The 18,340-nt window shown below is 38.8% G+C and overlaps 1 protein-coding gene across 1 annotated transcript in view; it reads left to right on the top strand.

Annotated features, from left to right (window-relative positions):
- Positions 1-18,340, top strand: part of PRTG (protogenin) — a 76,702-nt gene that overhangs the window by 20,222 nt on the left and 38,140 nt on the right. The window contains 7 exon segments of the mRNA XM_041468939.1: positions 9,264-9,408; positions 10,409-10,542; positions 10,822-10,959; positions 12,069-12,227; positions 12,811-12,970; positions 13,571-13,818; positions 17,694-17,858. Of these exon segments, the coding sequence (XP_041324873.1) occupies positions 9,264-9,408; positions 10,409-10,542; positions 10,822-10,959; positions 12,069-12,227; positions 12,811-12,970; positions 13,571-13,818; positions 17,694-17,858 (1,149 nt within the window).

Here is an 18,340-nt window from a genome sequence, read left to right as displayed (position 1 = left end):
GCACTGGTGTTGATCAGAAATTTGCTCACAAAACTTCTATTCTGTATGTGGATATCATGAAACTGGGACAGTGGAGAAGACAATATATTTTCCTACTTTCTGTGGATACTGTAAGAATGAAGGAATGAGGATGTAGTGGAGCAGAGAAAGGATAAATGAGTACATTTCCCTAAAAACCTGGTCCAGAATAGCCCAGTTGACTTCCAGGATTTCAGGAAGAGAAAATACTACATATGAAACTTCAGACTGGTCCTAACTTTGAGAAGCTGGTGGTGCAAACTGCCTGTGTGTGGCCATAAGCACTTTTATAGAATCTAGTCCCAGTCCAAACGATGGAGAGCTGAATGATCTTCAGTGGACAAATTCAGACTTAGTTATTCCTGTACAGGGATTTTTAAAATGATCATTTGTCAGCCACTGAATTAGAAGCTTTAAAGAAAGGAGCAGGGGGACCTGAAAGTGTTAGAGGAAACAAATGAGATTGCAGCTGACATCTCCAAGGGAACTTTTGTTCGAGGGTGCTCAGGCTGTTGACCTCTTTGCTTCTCCATTTCATTGCCTTTAGATTACAGCATTCTTCAGTACCAGAAGAGTAGTGGGTAGTTTGTGAATAGGCAATTTTAAAATTTTTGCTTTTTTAAGCGGAGACAGTGAACATGGCTATACAAAGACTTTAATGCACAAAGAATCAGTTTTGCTTTGTATTTTATAAGTATGGGTTTTGTATATGAGGCTAATGATTTCTTTTCACCCTTGTCAGAGATTGGAGAGTAATTCCTGGTGATCTGCATCTTAGTTTGGAATTCATTGACTCTAAACATTGCACTTCTTAGATACCTGTGCAAGCTGGCAAGAATATGAGGGAGGAATGGAAAAAAGAGAACAGACCTTTGTTTCTTACCTTTTCCATTACTTTCTTTGTTGCATTTCTCTGTCATTGTTCAGTTTAGTGTGGAAGTAAGTATGTGATTGGCTTGAAGTAATTTTTTTTTTTGCAAGAAGGTGACCATAAGTTTTAGCAGAGCAGTTTCCCAAATTGTCTGGCACTATGTTGGAGGCACACTGCTGTAAGCTGTGCTAAGGAGTTCAGCCTTTAGCTGAGCAGTCAGGGCTTTGGAGAAGATTTGTCCAGAGCAGAAGTAATGAGTGGAAAGGGCAGATGGCCCAAATCCTCACTCATCACCTCGTCTGGGATCTTCTTGGTATTTATCAGTGAAAGCTTTCCTTAATTACCCCTATGTGCAGAGCATTTTCTGGTCTCTCCAAAACTCAGAATGTGATTTTGAAAGGGTTTTGCAGGTTAATGCCTCAGAAAAATTTGCTTCTTAGATACAACAGTACTGTTCTGTGAACTGAAATGTGAGGAGCACATGGTGTGAAGGGTCAGTTTTGTCTAAAGGGAATGTCAATTTTCAGAATGTCAGTTTTCATGGCCAAACCTGGCTCATATTCTGTGTTTGTATCTTTCACGCTGTAGAAATGGTGTTTCTTTCAATATTTGGGCCTTAAAAATTTTTTTTAAAGTAGTATTATTATTATTGTTTAGGTTTGTGTTTTCAGGAACCCAAGTTGTAGTGCTAAGCTAGCAGCTCATAAAAATGCAATTGTGTAATTTCCCACTCTGCAGGATTTTCCAAAGCATCAGAATGATTGCTGTAGAATATCACTGTGTTCTGTACAAGCAGTAATTCTGATCCAACTTCTCTAAAATGTTAAAATGCCTGCTAGGAAGTTCTAAATGGCAAATGGTTAAAACCGTTGTGGGATAGAGAGATCATTAGGTTTCCCATATCAATTATTGATAGTGTCAAATCGATGTGGCAGTTTCAGTCTCATTTAACCTCCCTATTATTTAATTGTGAGGTAATAGTTTGAGTCTGGACTCCTTTTTCAATGCAATTCGTAACGATCATCCTTAAAATTGCTGTTACAGTTTTCATACTAAAGGGAAGGATTTTCTTCCTCAGATTTGATATCAGTAATTCAATTTTGATTTGGTCTCTCTCTTATTTTTCTTTCTCCCTTCTAATATTTCTCTTCTGTTGCATAATATCTGATTTGGGTATCATTCCCCCCCCCCCCCCGCAATTTTTATGTGTAACCTCCAGGTTTCCCAGGAAAGTTATTTTCTTTTACATATTGAGAAATTATATGTCATAGTCATGGCAAACCAATGTGTTTCTGTCATGTTGTCTTAGGTCTGCCTGTCCTGCCTCCTTTCTAAGAGTGAGTTTGTAGCAAGCAGCTTCAAAGAATAAAGGAAAGGTGGGAATTAAAGCTAAAACAGGAAGCTGGGAAGCAAACCAGAGAGGTAAAATGAATGCACTTTAGCAGGATGACCACATTTCCAGGCAATTTGAGTGCATACTGATTTTAAAGTCATGTCTAACCGTTTAGTGTTAGTACCTCATTAAAATCCAGGGATTAATAGCAGCAATCTCCTTGTTGTACATTAAAAGGATTTAGTTTAATTCAGGATTAGAGGGTACAAGGTGCCATTCTAGCAAAGCTTTTCCCAAGATATCAATGAGGTGAAGTGAGATATCTTCAAGACTCTGGTTTTTCTAACTATTGCAGTTATGCTACACACACACACACACACACACAGACGTATGGATTTAAAAACTGGTAAACTGGTTCATTAATCCTTTAAAATGTATGCTACCTTTGAAAGTGAAATTGTCTGGAAAAGCTTGTTTGAAGTGTAAAGAAAGGCAGTTGGATTTGGAGAGGCACTGAAGGTGTGGTTGGGCCTGGGTTACTTCAAAGACATTAGAATCTGTGGGTCCTGGTGTTGGAGATTCCACCTGTAATCAGGACTTCCCTGTGCATTAGATAAGGACTTCCCTGTGCATTAGATAAGATTCATTCTTAACCTGCTCTCCTCTCCTGTAGCTACACAGGGGTTGGAACAGGATGGGTCATTATTCTCCTCCCCTTCTTCCCTCCTACAGGTGTTTCTCAGCGTGCAAGTGAGAAGAACAACCACCCTGAGAGCCTGAAGTTATATCTGAGAAAAGGCCTATGAGCACTATGGTCCCCTCCCTGGTTTTACATTTTGGGGAGAAGGACAGAACAGTTGTTTAGCTGTTTAATTACTATCAGTTGCTTTTTGTTAGGCTAGCACAACTCATTAACATAGCAATATGTGATAGCATTTTCTGTCAGGGATTATTAATACAGAGAAAGAAAAATACAGTTTGAAAATTCTCATATAATAAGTTAAACACCTGATAGAACATTCTCCAGAATTTTCATTGAGTTCTTAACATGTGGGCAGGGATGTCAGCAGCCTGTATGATTTATCTGATTTATTATTTATTTATTTACTGCTGCCTCTGAATTTTTTTTTTAAAAAAGCAACTAATTTTCTTCCAATTAAGTTTAAGTATTAGGTTTTCAGCATGGTTTGCTTATTAATTAAAACTAAGTGTATTAAACCAAAGTTTTAGCCAATAGTAGCACAAACCCAGGAAATTTCAGAATATCTCTTTAAAATGGAAGGTTGTAGAAAAAGTGTATTTTAGTTAAGCTTATTTTTCCAACCATTCTGGCAGAAATGAAAAATAACGGCTGACTTTAGTGAAAAGGCCACACTTCACATTTTATCAGAAGAGTTAATCTCCGATAATTTATAAGAATGCCATTACCAGTATGTTGTTTGAATTACAGTGTTTTATAACAGTCAGAGTGAACTGACACTTTTCCTTTGTGCCTGAAGGGGCCAAATGTGTTCTGGATGATATCACTTCCTCCTACAGATGGAGCTCAGTTCCATCTCAACTGAGCTGAGATGTTTGCCTTAAATAATGGCCATTAGAGGAGGGAGATGTGCAGAGAATGAGTGAGATAAAGTCTTTGCAGATGCAGTTGCCTCCCTTGTTTGCCTGCTCCGTGCCAATACATTTCCATTCAGCAACCTCACCTGAGCTTCCCATGTTGGGCTAAAACCTCTTCTTGCTCTTTCTGGTCTTACAAATATACAAAGAAGTTTTAGGGAAAACAGGGAGCAATGACTCTCATTAATCAGTAAGACTATCTCTTGTCTGTTGAGATTCCTTTCCCAGAGCTAATCAGAACCCAGCACTTTTAAACTTTCCTTATAGGTCAGGTTCTTTTTCTCCTGAAATCTCTTATTTTTATGCCTCACATTTTAAATATAGTAATTCTAGGTCAAGCAACACTTGATTAAATTTCTAAGGGTCAGTGTAAGAAACCACTCTGCTTGTGGTAGAGCATACAGGATGCCCTTTCACAGTAATCCCTTTTCACTTACAGTTATGAAAATATTTACCCATATTGCTGAATGTGTGTGACATTCACCTCTGAAGTGTATGTAATAAGCAGAACTTGGACTCCAAAAAACTTAATTTTTACTAGCATCTCTTGGGAACCTCAGGGAAGATTCACCCATTGTATCACTGGATGACAGCCCCAGCTCTGTGTACTCCACATGCTTGTTCAGAAGTGAGGAGAAGGGCTGTGTGTCTGCAGCCTTGCCAAGTGTCTGGATCCGTCAGTATATACTCATATAAAGTTTATTCCAGATCCAGACCAAAGTGTGTCATTTGAGCAGCAAATCATTGGAAATGTGTGTCTATGTAGCCAAGAGGCGTGGCAGAATGCCTTTCATCATCTCTTTAAAGCCTCATTCCTACAAGAACAGAGAAACTGCAAAAACTCCAAGAAAATATGTGCAAATTGGCTTTGGTGTTAAAATATAATACACATGTATATTTGTTGGATTTTTCAACCCTATTTCAGAGAGAGTGCATCACAAAAACTAGATCAAGACAAGAGTTGTCATGTGCTTCCCTGAAATGTATTTCTTTGGAAAAAGCCATAGCTTATCTTTAACATACAAGTTTATTTTTCTCAAATGAAATCTCTTCACCAGAGAGTTTAAAAAAATGGGAAGATTCTTGGCTTCCCTTGAAGAGTTAGGGCTGTTGTGAAATTCTCAATAGCATTAACAGATGCCTTGTACAAATGGCATTATGCATTTTGTTCTTTCCACCTGAGGAATTCATCTCTCTGAGTGACCATTATCTCTTGAGAAACACTAAAGCATCACCATCAGGTGCTGCAGTTTCTCAATATTTGGTGCATTCTGGTTAGTTGAAAACCGTGCTATTGTTTCAGTTCTGAAATAACTGAAGATTATTCTGAATAACTGAAGATTATAATCTTTCATTCTTACAGGTTTTTTATTTCACAGTTGTAGTCCAGTCTTCGGCTAGAGTCAGCTGTGATGAAACAGTCATCAACATGTAGGTTGTTGGAATTTCTTTTGCCTCTTAGGAAAGCTCAAAAGCTTATTCAGAAAATGAGTTCCTAATGGCATGAAGTGTGTAAGCAGAAAGTGCAGTGTGTAAGAGAACAGGTCATGGGATTTGTGTTGCAGCAAACTTCAGGACTTCATTTCAGGAGGGAATGAAGTGGGTGTGTGTTGTGCTTCTTTTTTGTTTGATTGGTCTTTTTCTTTCATAATTAAAGTCAGTGAAGGACTGCTGCTGTATACAAACAAACAAGGTGTGAGGCATGAGCTTCTTAAATTTGACTTCTTCATACCTTAATGTTTAAATCTGTGAACCTGCTTAGGTACACAATGTTTTTACATGATGCAGGATAGTATTCAATCCATGTGCATCAGCAGCAGTTCTCTAATACTTCATTAGTGTGTCACCGAAAGCATCATTTGGGTTTTGAACCTGTGGATATTTGCCTCGATGGTAAATGAAGGAACTCATACCTGAACTGAGGTCTGATTTCTCTCTGCATAGATAACATTGGTGGCATAAATCACACAGTTCTGCCCAGTAAAGATCTTCATTCTCAGAAGTAACTGTACAAACACATGTACCTATCACATAAATGTCAGGAATTTATACGAATAAATGCGGTTTCTAGTTATTGTCTTCTGCTTCTGTAGGCAGCGTTTGGTATTTTGCAGGTTAAAAAGGGTGAGTGCATCAGCTTCCCAGGGTAGCATTAATCATTTTCTTTTGGCTATAAATCTGGGAAAAAATTATTAAATAGACAGGAGAAGAGGGGGGAAACTCAAATAAAAAGGCACTTACATTTATTGCGTTGCAGGGTTGTTTTTGGGAGCAGGGTATGTCTCTTGAGACTTTGTTTCTTATCCATTTTATAGAGCTCTGGCCTCTTAACAGCACTGCTTTAATGACTTGTTCTTGGGGTTCTGAGTTGGAATCAGTGCTTGCCAGGAAAACAAGCCTGTTACAAAGAGGTCAGATTTCATGAGACAGCAATAGACTTGTAAAAACAGATTTTACTGGAACAAATAAAGTCAGAATTAAGAAGAAACCAGAGGTGTACGTAAAGAAAGACACAGACAGAGCAAGTATTGAGCTAAACTGATAAACAATGTATGAACTTAGATAAGAGGTAAGCAGGGATTTTTTGTTTCTAAAAACTCCATTTAGTAGCATTAATAAGTTTTTTTGAAGATTTTATGCAGTTCTTCATAGTTGTGACTTCTGCTGTCTTTAAAGATGACTTTTCAGGGGAAATACATTGTTCCTGCTTAGGTGGAAAAATGTTCTTTGCATATCAGCTTCAGTTAACAACTTGCACTGGACTTTCTATACAGTGTAGCTGAACCTGTTCTTGCCTGCTATTGTGATGGCATTTTGTGGTCTGTGAAATTAATTGCCCTCAGTTTGCTTTGTAGTTCTGGACAGTGTCACTTCTGTCTTTAATCTACAGCTGCAATGTACCGAGTGCATGGAAGTAAATAATTATTTTTATATACATGAATGAAAACCTATATTGTGTTTAATTTGTCTCACTGTGTCTCTTTAAGTAACTATACCAATATAAGAAAAGTCTAGGTAATTTATAGTTCCAATGGAGATGAAACTTTTAAAGCTGAGAAGGAGCTTTGCTTCAGTAAGCCTGTATGATTACCTTTCTGCCTTGTTGCAATGATCCTTTTTCATGCCACTGACTGTGGTGCAGCTGTACTACAGAATGGCTCTGAAACTCACATTGCATTGGTTTGGATTGCTCATATCATTTATGCCTTTATTACATTCCTAGAGATTCTATTGTGAAATGTGAGCAGACTTGACTAATTTGCTGCATCATACTTTCAGTAAATAAATGAAGAATGCAAAGCATTGTATTTTTTGTGAAGAAAGAAAATCTGTTAAGAATGGCACTAGGGAAATATTATTCTAAATCCAGGTGAACACACATTTGTGTAGGGAGAAATTAGAATGAAGAAGAAGGGAAGGAAGCAACACTTCATGTGAAGCTTGGATTCCTTTTATTCCTGTTTCTTCTTCACTTCCCTCACCTCCCTACTTTGTGGTGGAACACTACAGGAGAGCTGGATGGCATCAAATCCATCACAAAGCAAATCCAGAAAGTTTAGAGATATGGGAACAACCTGCTCTATGTGCAGGTTATTTGCCTTGTACTGAATCTATTTTGTGAAGTGAGCTTTTGTAAATAGTCAAAAAAACTAAGTCTTTTTTACTTCTGATGATTCCTTTGCAATCAAAAGAAAACATGTTAAGAACTGCTTTTGTGTCTCTCCAACAGGCTTTAAATGTGAGAGTTCTGTTGTAACACCTTTATGCATGTTGTGGGGGTTTTTATGTGTTCTTGATCCTGGTACTGCTAAAAAGTGAAAGAGCAAAACAATGGGTGCCAGGGGCATCTCTGCTCCCTGTGTCCAGGGGCTGAGCCACATTCCAGACCTAGCTTACAGTGACCACAGTGTTTGCAGCATGTGGCTCCAGCTGCTTTCTGGTGGTTTTGCTGTACAAGGTGAGTCTGTGGTTTTGCTATCCACAGTCTTTGGGAGGTCTGTTCATGAAGCTGCAGCACTTTGCTGGTGTGATTAGAACACTCATTCCTGCAGTGCTGATGCAGCTACAGGAATGCAGTGCAAAAAAAAAAAAAGGGCATTTATTCACACCTGGAAAGTGAAATAGGCATGTGAGTAATAGGAGTCTTTCAGCTGTGTGGTTAGGCCTGTGCTAGGAGTTAATTTGTGCGTGGAGAGGGGGAAGAAACCAGGTGAGTTCATGTTTCCTTCACACCCCAATATTCCTCTCTCAATGCTGTGCTGTACCATTAAAATGATGGGAGTAGTAGAATGCCTGGTGTGCATCAGTGCTGTCTGTATTTCCCATGGCATTTTTGAGGATGTCTTGGAAGTCAATAGGACGAAAAACCTTTTCCATTAATAAACAAGTAAAATAGAGAAATTATTTATACACAAAACTTGAATATTAAGAGACGTGTACCTTTCTACTGTTGGTTTATCTATTGCAACCATGTTTCTGTAACATTTATACAGGAGTGGAAATTTAATTGGAATCTGATTTTTAAAAAAACAACAAAAAAGTACCATTAGGTTTACAGAGATTGTTCTCTCTGCAGTTACAGGAGATGGAAATGTGTGAAATTATGTGTGTTGAGTTATCCAAAAGGAGTTGCTTATGAAGAATTGTTCTGTTAGTTGTTCTATAAGTAGCAGTAAATAAGCAATTAATTAGCAGGTTTTTTATTTCTTTCCCTTGTTTTTGAGCAAGGACATCCAACAACTGATCAATTTCTTAGCTATTAGCTGCAGAGTATCTATTGATCTGCCGCTTCAGTTGGCTCAATATTGTGAACTCCTCAAGTTGCAGATGCTCAAAATGACATTGATGCTCTGTGCATCAGATGTTAGCTTGGTGACTGCTCAGACTGCTGGGATAAAAGTGTTCTCACCTGCTTAAACTTATTTTGAGATCTTTTTTTGATTTCTTTTTCTTACCACACATGAACATTTACAACTCTGCAAATGCTTTGTTTTATTAAAGTGAGTCAGGAACCAAAAGTTGTTTTGGAAATTTCCTATTGCAGTCAAATTTTTTAAGGCTGTCCCAAACTAGTTAAATTGACTTGAACTTTGTTAGTCTAATAATTGATATGGTTTCCAGCTGCATGCCAGTCAATTTGTATACTTCATGCTATTTGAGCGTGTCATATTTATTTTCATTGAAACATTTTTTTTACTGAATTAGGTTAAAGCAAAGTTATTTTAAGCAAACCTTCAACGTGAAAACAGGCTATTCAGCTAAGCTGACAAGGCAGTTGGATCCATCTTTCTTTGCATACAGAAATAAAAGGACAATGTGAAGTATTTCTGGGTATTTCTACAAGTTGATCTATGAACTAGTTTAATTTAACCAGGAATTTTTTCTCACTTTAGTCCCTTAAAATTGCTGTTCTCTTGTTTTTAGCCATTTCTGCATTTGAAGTCCAGCCACTTTCAACTGAAGTCCAAGAAGGTGGAGTAGCTCGATTCGCCTGTAAAATAACAGCAAACCCTCCTGCCACTGTGACATGGGAAGTGAACAGAACAACTTTACCCTTAGTCATGGACAGGTATGTAGGGTTACACATTTTAGAATGTATGTTATTCTTTGCTATCATTCTGATCCTGCTGCAAGAAGAAAATCGGAATACTTGCCCATGCCATTACAATAAAAAGGTTCCATGTCAGCTATTGGAATAGCTGGTCATAGGTAGGTTGCTAATGAATTTTAAATAGGTGTTATGAGTGCAGACCAGAGTCACCCACTGTTATCTGCACAGCAATCACTGATCTTTGAATTCCTATTGATGAATTTTGTATGCAAGTCATCCTCAGGAACAGGCATTACAGTGGGGAATGGTATTGGATGAACTTTGGCTCTGGGAGTGGCTTGAACTAGCGGGATTGCTTTCATTGAGGAATTGATGCTAAACTTGTTTTTCTTTAGAGGGACAATAAAGATTTATATATACAGAAAATTGAGTTAAAACACTTGATACCAGGGAAATTCTATGCAAGGAGGTCTTCTCAAGAACTGATGAACTTGAATAATGCAGTCTGCTCTCTGCTAGATTCTTTTCCGTGTCCAGTTTGTGTTCATTGAATTGACTGCTGTGATTTTTGACCTGTAACTCCATTTGAAATGTCTAAGATACCCCACATGCAAAGGAAGAAAAAAAGAGAAACTAAAAGTTGAAACCCCAGGTGGGTTTCTGAGAACTGTACACCAGTTATGGCCATGTATCAGAAACCGCTGTAAAAAATCAGCCAACCTGAAAAGTATGAATGTAGTAGCAGGCTAAAGAAGGCTGGGATGGTTGATTCTGAGGGTGAGAAAGATCTGCTTGTTGAAGTAAATTCCTCTGCTCTCATTGTGGTGCTGAGGGGAATTTTGCCCTCAGTTCAGAAAGGCAGGAAGGTGAGTCATGTATTGGGAATGTTTTTGAGTCTCCAGCCTGCTGTTTGGGGTCAGTGTAGCAATGGCTGTTTGTAAATCAAGGAGTTAATTCTATGACTGTGTTCACTGGCTGAATGTTTATCTACAATTCTTATTTTTGGTTTCTGTGGCAGGATAACTGCTCTGCCTACAGGAGTGCTTCAGATCTATGGTGTTGAGCAGAAGGATGCTGGGAATTACCGATGTGTTGCCACAACTGCAGCCAATAGACGTAAGAGCACCGAGGCAGTGCTGAGTGTCATTCCAGGTATTTGCCACGTGAGATTTCTTTTCAGTGGCACCATCTTCTTTTTCGTACAGTATAGCAAAAACACTTAAAAGCCTTGAAAAGCTGTAAGTGAACCACTTGTCCAAGTAATTTTGCTTGCTTTTATCTTGTGCTAAAATATTGTTCAATGCAAGTTTCCCCAATTACTGAAATAAAGCTTTGGTGTAAATGTAACTCTCAATGTCCCTAAAAAAATCTGTTTTGAGTTTTTGTTCAACTGTGCTCACTTTTTATCTTTTTTTTTTTATCTCTGCAAAGCCTCAGACTTGAAGCCTTTTCACAAGCCATCTATAATAGCTGGTCCTCAAAACATTACAGCATCTCTTCATCAAACTGTCATACTGGAGTGTGTAGCCACAGGGAATCCAAAGCCAATCATCTCATGGAGCCGGTTAGGTAGGTCTTAAAATTACAGCATGCGACCTTCAGCCTGTGGAGAGGAAGTAAAACTGGAAAGAAAGGATTTGAGCAATTAGGTTTCTGTTCTGAGGCTTTGTGCAGTAGGTAACGATTAGTAGGTTAAGGTAGGATGGGTGAAACACTTTCAGTTCCATGCTTCAGTACTGCTGTCAAAAAGCACCGAGGTTTTCTGAAGCTTTGGGCTCCCTGCTTCTGCTGTCAGTCTGCACTGCCCCGGGCACAGGGTGGGCACAGCGACAGGCAGGGTGGTGACTGGAGTAGAACGGGTGGTGAGGGCAGGTTGGGATGGCTGCATCCATGAAACAGATCTGTAAGAGTTCCTTTTACTCTTCTTAGAAGCCCTGTGAGAATGTGGTTTGCACCTTGTGCTAATGGGCCATTTGGACTATGAATAGACAAACCCAGGACAGTCAGCCTGGAAGGGGAGAAGAGGGAATGCAGTAAGAATAATAATATTGAGCAGTGCATCACATTTTTTTCATGAAAGCTACTTTCTATTTTCATTCCAACATGTACCTAAATGTGGAAGTCAGGACTATACATGTGGAAGCAAACCATGAAAAAATTTCCTCCATTTCTCTTTTTCAAAGTGTAAGAAATAAATTTATCTTTCCTGGTTGATTCAGTGGCCCTTACAGACAAACAAGTAGGAAAAACATTCACATTATAGTCATAGAGCATTTGCTGTGAAAATAGGAGAAAATGCATGGTAAGCAAATGTGTTAGTTTCATCTGCAGTGTAATTCAGGAGGTGGTTGATCACTGTTTGTAAAGATGATGTGGATGTTGGTAGTGATGAACTGGATCATAGTGCTAGGCAGATGGGAGGCTAACTTCAACTGGGGTGGTGAATTCCAGATCTAAACCACTTAAGAAGTGATGAGACCCAACCATCTGAATGGTCAGGTAGCTAGTGAAGAGCAAAGTAAATGCAAATTGGAAACCTCTGAAAGTTCAGCTGTGATTTCCTTTGCATTTTTTTGACTTTTATACTCTAATCTAAGCCATCACCGCACAGACAACCCAATTTAGTTAAATTATTTAGATGAACAGCCTTGTAACCCACCTCTGCTGCTCTCTCACAGACCACAAGTCCATTGATGTGTTCAACACGCGGGTCCTTGGCAACGGGAACCTGATGATCTCTGACGTGAAGGTGCAGCACGCTGGGGTCTACGTCTGCCGGGCCACCATTCCCGGCACGCGCAACTTCACCGTGGCCATGGCAACTCTCACTGTGCTGGGTGAGCCTGCTTCCCTTGCAGTGCTTGGGCAGCCTGTGTCTGTCCTTCTGAGCTCTGCTGGGTGCTGGGCTGATGTTTTATCTCCAACATCCTGTGCCAAGGGCTGTAGGGAGACTGCAGAGATTGAGCAGATCACAGAACTGTGGCTGCGTTCTTCTGTCTGTTGACTTAGATGAGAAGTGTCAGATACTGAAGATTTGAGTTGTGAGCTTGCACTTGGAGATACCCAGGTGCAATGTTTGCTCTGGGAAGACAGGCTTGCAACACAGAAAAGGACCCTGTAACCAAGTAGAAATATATCACGTGTATCTATGAGAGAACAGTATGTCATATTCTGGAGTTTGGTTTGTTTGTAATCATAAATGCATGAACAAAAATACTATCTGTGCAGATAGGGTATCTTTAAACAAATGTGCTTTGTTTACAAGGATTGTGCTTTCTGCTTGCCTATATGTGTGTTTAAGTGGCTTGAGGAGAGAAGTTTTTATTTGGAAAACTAATTATTATTATTGTTATGACTGTCTTTGCATTTGTAGGGGCTTGATTTTTTAAACTATTTTTTCCTCTTTTAACTCATCTGTAGCTCCACCTTCATTTGTGGAATGGCCAGAAAGCTTAACAAGGCCTAGAGCTGGTACTGCTCGTTTTGCTTGTCAAGCAGAAGGAAATCCTGCCCCCAAAATTTCATGGTTGAAAAATGGAAGGAGAATACACTCCAATGGTAGAATAAAAATGTACAACAGGTAAGATTGCACTTGCTGTAGGAGAGCTGTGCTAGTGATGCGCTACCAAAAGATGACATTACAGTAGCTAGCTGTAGACAGTCAAGATAGAACTCGGGTCAACCTGAAATGGGGCATTAAATGTAGTGATGGGTGCACATTAATCGATACGTAAAATCAGTAAAGCTTTTTACGGTAAGTGCCTTACCTGGCAGGGAGGGTGGGCAGGGCTGAACTGAAGAGTTTCACCACAGAGTTACTTTAGATTTACAGAGTAGCAGAATCTTGCTACTACTTCTGTTGAGCGTTGAGTTTATATTAAAGAGTAGGTTAAAGAGTGACAAGCTTAAGGGTCTGCTTTAGCAGGAGGGAATAGATGTTTTGTTTTTACTGTGCCTGGCTTTGCAGGCACAAACAGAAACATGGCAGGTTTTGCAGAACGCTTCAAGGTGCTAAATTTCACTGCCGAACATCCATTTGTAACAGAAAAATTTGTGGCATGTAAATCAATTATACTAAACTTAGGAAGCAGAGGCAAACATAACTTGTTTCACTTATATGGAGCTAAGTTTATCCAAGATGTGAGCTTCTTTTCCACCTTTTTCTTCCTTTTGGATGCAGTAAATTGGTGATTAACCAGATCATTCCTGAAGACGATGCCATTTATCAGTGCATGGCCGAGAACAGCCAGGGCTCCGTTCTCTCCAGGGCCAGGCTGACTGTGGTTATGTCAGAGGACAGGCCCAGTGCCCCTTACAACGTCCACGCTGAAACCATGTCCAGCTCAGCAATCCTGCTGGCCTGGGAGAGGCCGCTGTACAACTCAGACAAAGTGATTGCATACTCTGTGCATTACATGAAAGCAGAAGGTAAGCAGTTTGATTTCAACGCCATCTAATGATTTCAATGTGACAAGAACTTGAATGTCCTTGCAAAGACTGTCAGATTTGAGTGGTTCATATTTAGGCCTGCATCAGAGCATTCCAGCATATAAATGCATACCTTAATCAACAGGGGGGGAAAGGTTTTTCCCACATAATCTCATTTTGGAACTTACCTGCGTCTGATGGCTCCAGTGAGCAGGTCCTGAAGGACAGGACCTTGGAACTTGGGACCTCCATAGTGGTCTCTGGATTTCCCTCTGTCCTCAGCAGGAATTTTTGCCTTTCCTCTTCAGTGTGTGCATGGCAGGGAAGAACAGAGCATACAGCATTGTCCTGGAGGCTTACAGAGCTGAACTTCTCACCACAGACTGCTCTTTTGTCTAGATCCCCAAATTCTTGTGACTTTACTGGCTTTCATATATATATTTGGGGTAAAATAGTTGATACTCTGTCTTCACTACCTTCTCTTAAAAGAAACATTGGCCAAATGGTAAAATCTACTCTTCTCTCACCCCTTGGTCTCCTGCAATGAGAAAAGTCTATGCAAAGGCTGGATGGCCATGAGTGGCTTATCCCAGTCTCCAAAATGGTATAAAAATTCCTGTATGGAATGGAATGGATAGTTGGAATAAAAATTAGTAACTAGACATTTTAAAATTCCTTAGTATTATGTAATTAAGGTAATTTAAGGTAATTAAGGTGGTCCATTTTTCAAAAGCAGAAGGTGATGGCTTAATGACTTGAAAAATTGTTAGGTGCATGGCTTCAAGTGAGGAGCATTGCAGCCCTGTTTTCTCAGAGTGATTTCTGTTTCTATTGCTATTCAGTAAGTGGTTTATTCAAGGACAGGACTGCAGATGCTCAGCTCTGTGTGGAATACCAGCCTGCCATCTGCTAAGCAGAGGACAGGAAGGACAGCTTAATTACTCTAATGCTGATGCAGGAATAGCCACATTTGCTTTTGCAAGTGGGATATTTCAGGACACAGGAGAATTTTGTCGGAAGGAAGGAAGGAAGGAAAGAGTTTTAAAAGATAATGAGAACAAGAGGTGTGGGAAATTACCCCCTACTCTTTCAGTCACTGAGGTATTGTTCTCACAATCCCCTCTTAGAGCTAATATGAATAAAGTCACACTGGATAATTTATCTGGATAATTGTGGGGAGCAGAGACCAGATAACTTCAAAGAAAACGGGGAAACTGTCCCTAGGGAAGTTTGTGCAGGAAATAATCTTGCACAGTAGTGAAAGGAGGTATCTTCTGGAATATGTTTTCTGCAAAACAATTTTGCAGGCCCTGCTTTATTTGCTGTCTTATCCAAAGGTTATATTTTGTGAAATGAGATTATAGCTTGTCTTGGTGTAAAAAACAAAACAAACTTCAAACAAAAGCAAGCAGCCAAACAGAAACCTCTGATTTGAACGTACTTTCCCAAATACCCATTTTTTCATCTTTCCTGACTGCCTTGTGGTATTTATTTTATTTAATGTAATGTTGTGCATCCTTTCACATTAGTGAAACAATCCACACAAGGAGAGTGGAGAGGGCTGTGTAAAGAGCGAGAGTGGTGGGATTCAAAATGTAGGTGATCTGCATGCATTTTAAATTTTGTAACATGATTGCACAGTATCAGAAATTTGCATCAGAATTTAAACATTGCTTTTGTTTTATTTTATAGAAAAATGTTGAACTTCAAGGGCTAGTGGATTGCATTTATGTAAAAATCATAACTTTCTAAGTCATAGAGTGGTAGTCTGTAAACCTGTCTGAGGATCTTGCTCTCATATTAGAGGCATTATTCAAAGTCTAGAAAATGCCTTTGGGAAAAATTATTACATTTTAAAATTATCCACCATCTCTTTAATGTAAATTTAGAAACAACTACATTTAAAGAAATGAAAATTAAATATTAAGGACAATATTTTGGTGAGATTCACACCGTACCAGGTCGGTTCTAACATAGACTGTTGACATTGTCAACATCTTATTTGGTCTCTAAGAATTCTAGATAATTATCTATTAAAGTAAATATTATCTATTAATGTATTGCTTTCATTACTCCTTTCAGTTTGTCTTTCCCCATTTCACCCTCACACCCTCTTTCTGACCATAATGAAGGTTAACATTTTTCTCAGGTACATCTGACCTGACTAGGTTTTATCTTTGCTTGAAGCTTCTTATGAACATAAATGTATAAACAAAAAAAGTTATGGACGTATTGCTCTCTTGTTTTAGTTAGGAACTTCCTTTGCAAGTGTGAGGAAAGAACATAGTATTGCCAAAGGAAAGCAGTGCTAGCCAAGTCTCCTAAGTTGTACTGATGCTTCTGATTCCATAAACTTTAAACAGAAAGCAAAACTGGATAATGCATTAATTTATGCAGTTTTAAAGAGTTTTTTTAATAGACATCACGGTGTGGTAGGTGCTTTGAATACAAAAGATGCCATCACTTATTGTTATATTTCACAACTCACATAATCTGATGTTTCACTGTAAAAACAAGTTCGGGTTCTCTTCCCTATATAGAAAAAAGTTAGTGTTTTAATCAAGCTGGTTGAAAAAACTAACAGGTGTGGGTTTTGTGTATTTGTTTTTTGTTTCTTTTAGCAGAATATTTTACATTCAAATTGGGGTCATAGTAGCAAGAAGAATAAGGGTCTGATGAGCGTGCATGTTGGAGTGTGTTAATTCCTTGTTAGTGATTTAGAAAAGGCACAAAGGGGACACTGATTGTGGTGGAAGGCAAGCCTTGTTCTCTATTATGGCTGTTTCATTAGGGCCTCTGCATGAGGCCCAGCAATCCATTCAATGAGAGAACAAGTCTTTTTAATTTGAGCTCAAGGATCTTGTTTAGCAGGTCAGAAATCGTGCCTTGCAATTCCTAATTAACAAGTCATTAACTAGTCTGTTGTGAGATGCTCGTAATCTTGTCTAATTAAAATGCTATCAAGTTAATTCATAAATGTGGGAAAACTTAATGGTGGAATTTGCCTTTCGTTTTGTTTATAAATTCAGTAGTGAAGAGGAGGAGCTGGCTCTTACAGAGTTTTGATTAAGTTGACATGCACTTGGTGTGAATTGTTCCTTAACACAGCAGCTTTCACCACACTTGGTCCACTCTATAGCCTTCCTCTATAGGAATAAAGCCCAACAAAGACAAGGACTGCTGCATCCATCACTATGCATATTTTAGTGTGAATTGCTGACAATTTTTTTTCTTTTTTCTTTTTTTTTTTTCTTTTTTAACAACTTGCTAAGGAGCCAAACATTTTTGAAGATTATTCTGGTCTGTTCTTATTGGCCTTTCTCCAAATTAAAATAAAAAACGTGTCAATCAAATGTAATAGCAGTTGCAGGGCTAAAATGAGACCCTTTTGCTGAATAAATTCTTTTTGTTTGTTTCTTTTGGGGGGGCAGGAGGGTGTTTGTTTTGTTTTTGATGGAATGGAGCCCTCACATTCCTCACAGTCTGCTATAGAAAGGCTCTGTAAATAGGTTTAGAAAAAAAACCCTGACTCTAAACAAATAGATTTAGAAGCTGGATATGAATGATAAGGCTATTAGAGCTTGTCCCTTGTGTTACTGTACAGTGAGCACAGTTTGTTGTGACTAATGCTAAATAGGGTTTAGAGTTGCATTCAGCATCCCTTATTGAGGAAAATCCTGAAACACCACAACCTATACTACAGCAAGACACAGTTACTCCTGTGCATAAAAGAGCTTTTGCTGAACAGGGTTGAAAAAATAGAGGCAGTCTGGGGAAGAACATGAAATTAACTTCATAAGCTCTTAAAGCCAAGATATTGTGGTGTTTGAGGATTTTCAGCAATTTTTGTTTGTCTAACCCTTGTTTTATTCCAGGTTTAAATAATGAAGAGTACCAAGTGGTGATTGGAAATGATACAACCCATTACATCATTGATGACTTGGAGCCAGCCAGCAACTACACCTTCTATATTGTAGCTTACATGCCTTTGGGAGCCAGTCAGATGTCAGACCATGTGACTCAGCACACCCTTGAAGATGGTAAGAAGTTATTTTGGTGAATGTTCTTATCTGCACTGAGTCAAACTGTGCAGTTCAGTGGTAGCATTTCCTGAGGGTCTTGAATTTCTGTTGGTACCAGTGAGACTTCTGGATACCACAGTGCAAGACAGCAGCTCATGAAAGGAATGAGAATAAAAGAACATTCTGACAGAGCAACAGTGGGTATTACAGAGTCTCTTTCTATGCTGAAAGACATTTCATTAAATCGTGTCAATCGTGTCTAATCTTTAAGAACTCCTTTCATGATGAGAATTTGACAGTAGCATAGGATTTAGGCTACCATCAAATATTTTTAGGATTTAAAACAAAAATAACCTGTTTTGTTTTGGGTTTTTTTTGTGTCTATGTGCCTTTTTTAGTAGAATCGGAATTTCATAAAGGACCTGCTGACTTATTTCTGTGCAATGATTTAATTAATCTGAACATCATGGCAACAACACACTGTTTAGTGTAGATCATTA

This window comes from Pyrgilauda ruficollis, unplaced genomic scaffold (assembly GCF_017590135.1).
Source record: "Pyrgilauda ruficollis isolate IOZ18807 unplaced genomic scaffold, ASM1759013v1 scaffold23, whole genome shotgun sequence".
NCBI classification, from domain to species: Eukaryota; Metazoa; Chordata; class Aves; order Passeriformes; family Passeridae; genus Pyrgilauda; species Pyrgilauda ruficollis.
The sequence above is the reverse complement of the archived record's forward strand: the minus strand, read 5'-3'. Positions and strand labels throughout refer to the sequence as shown.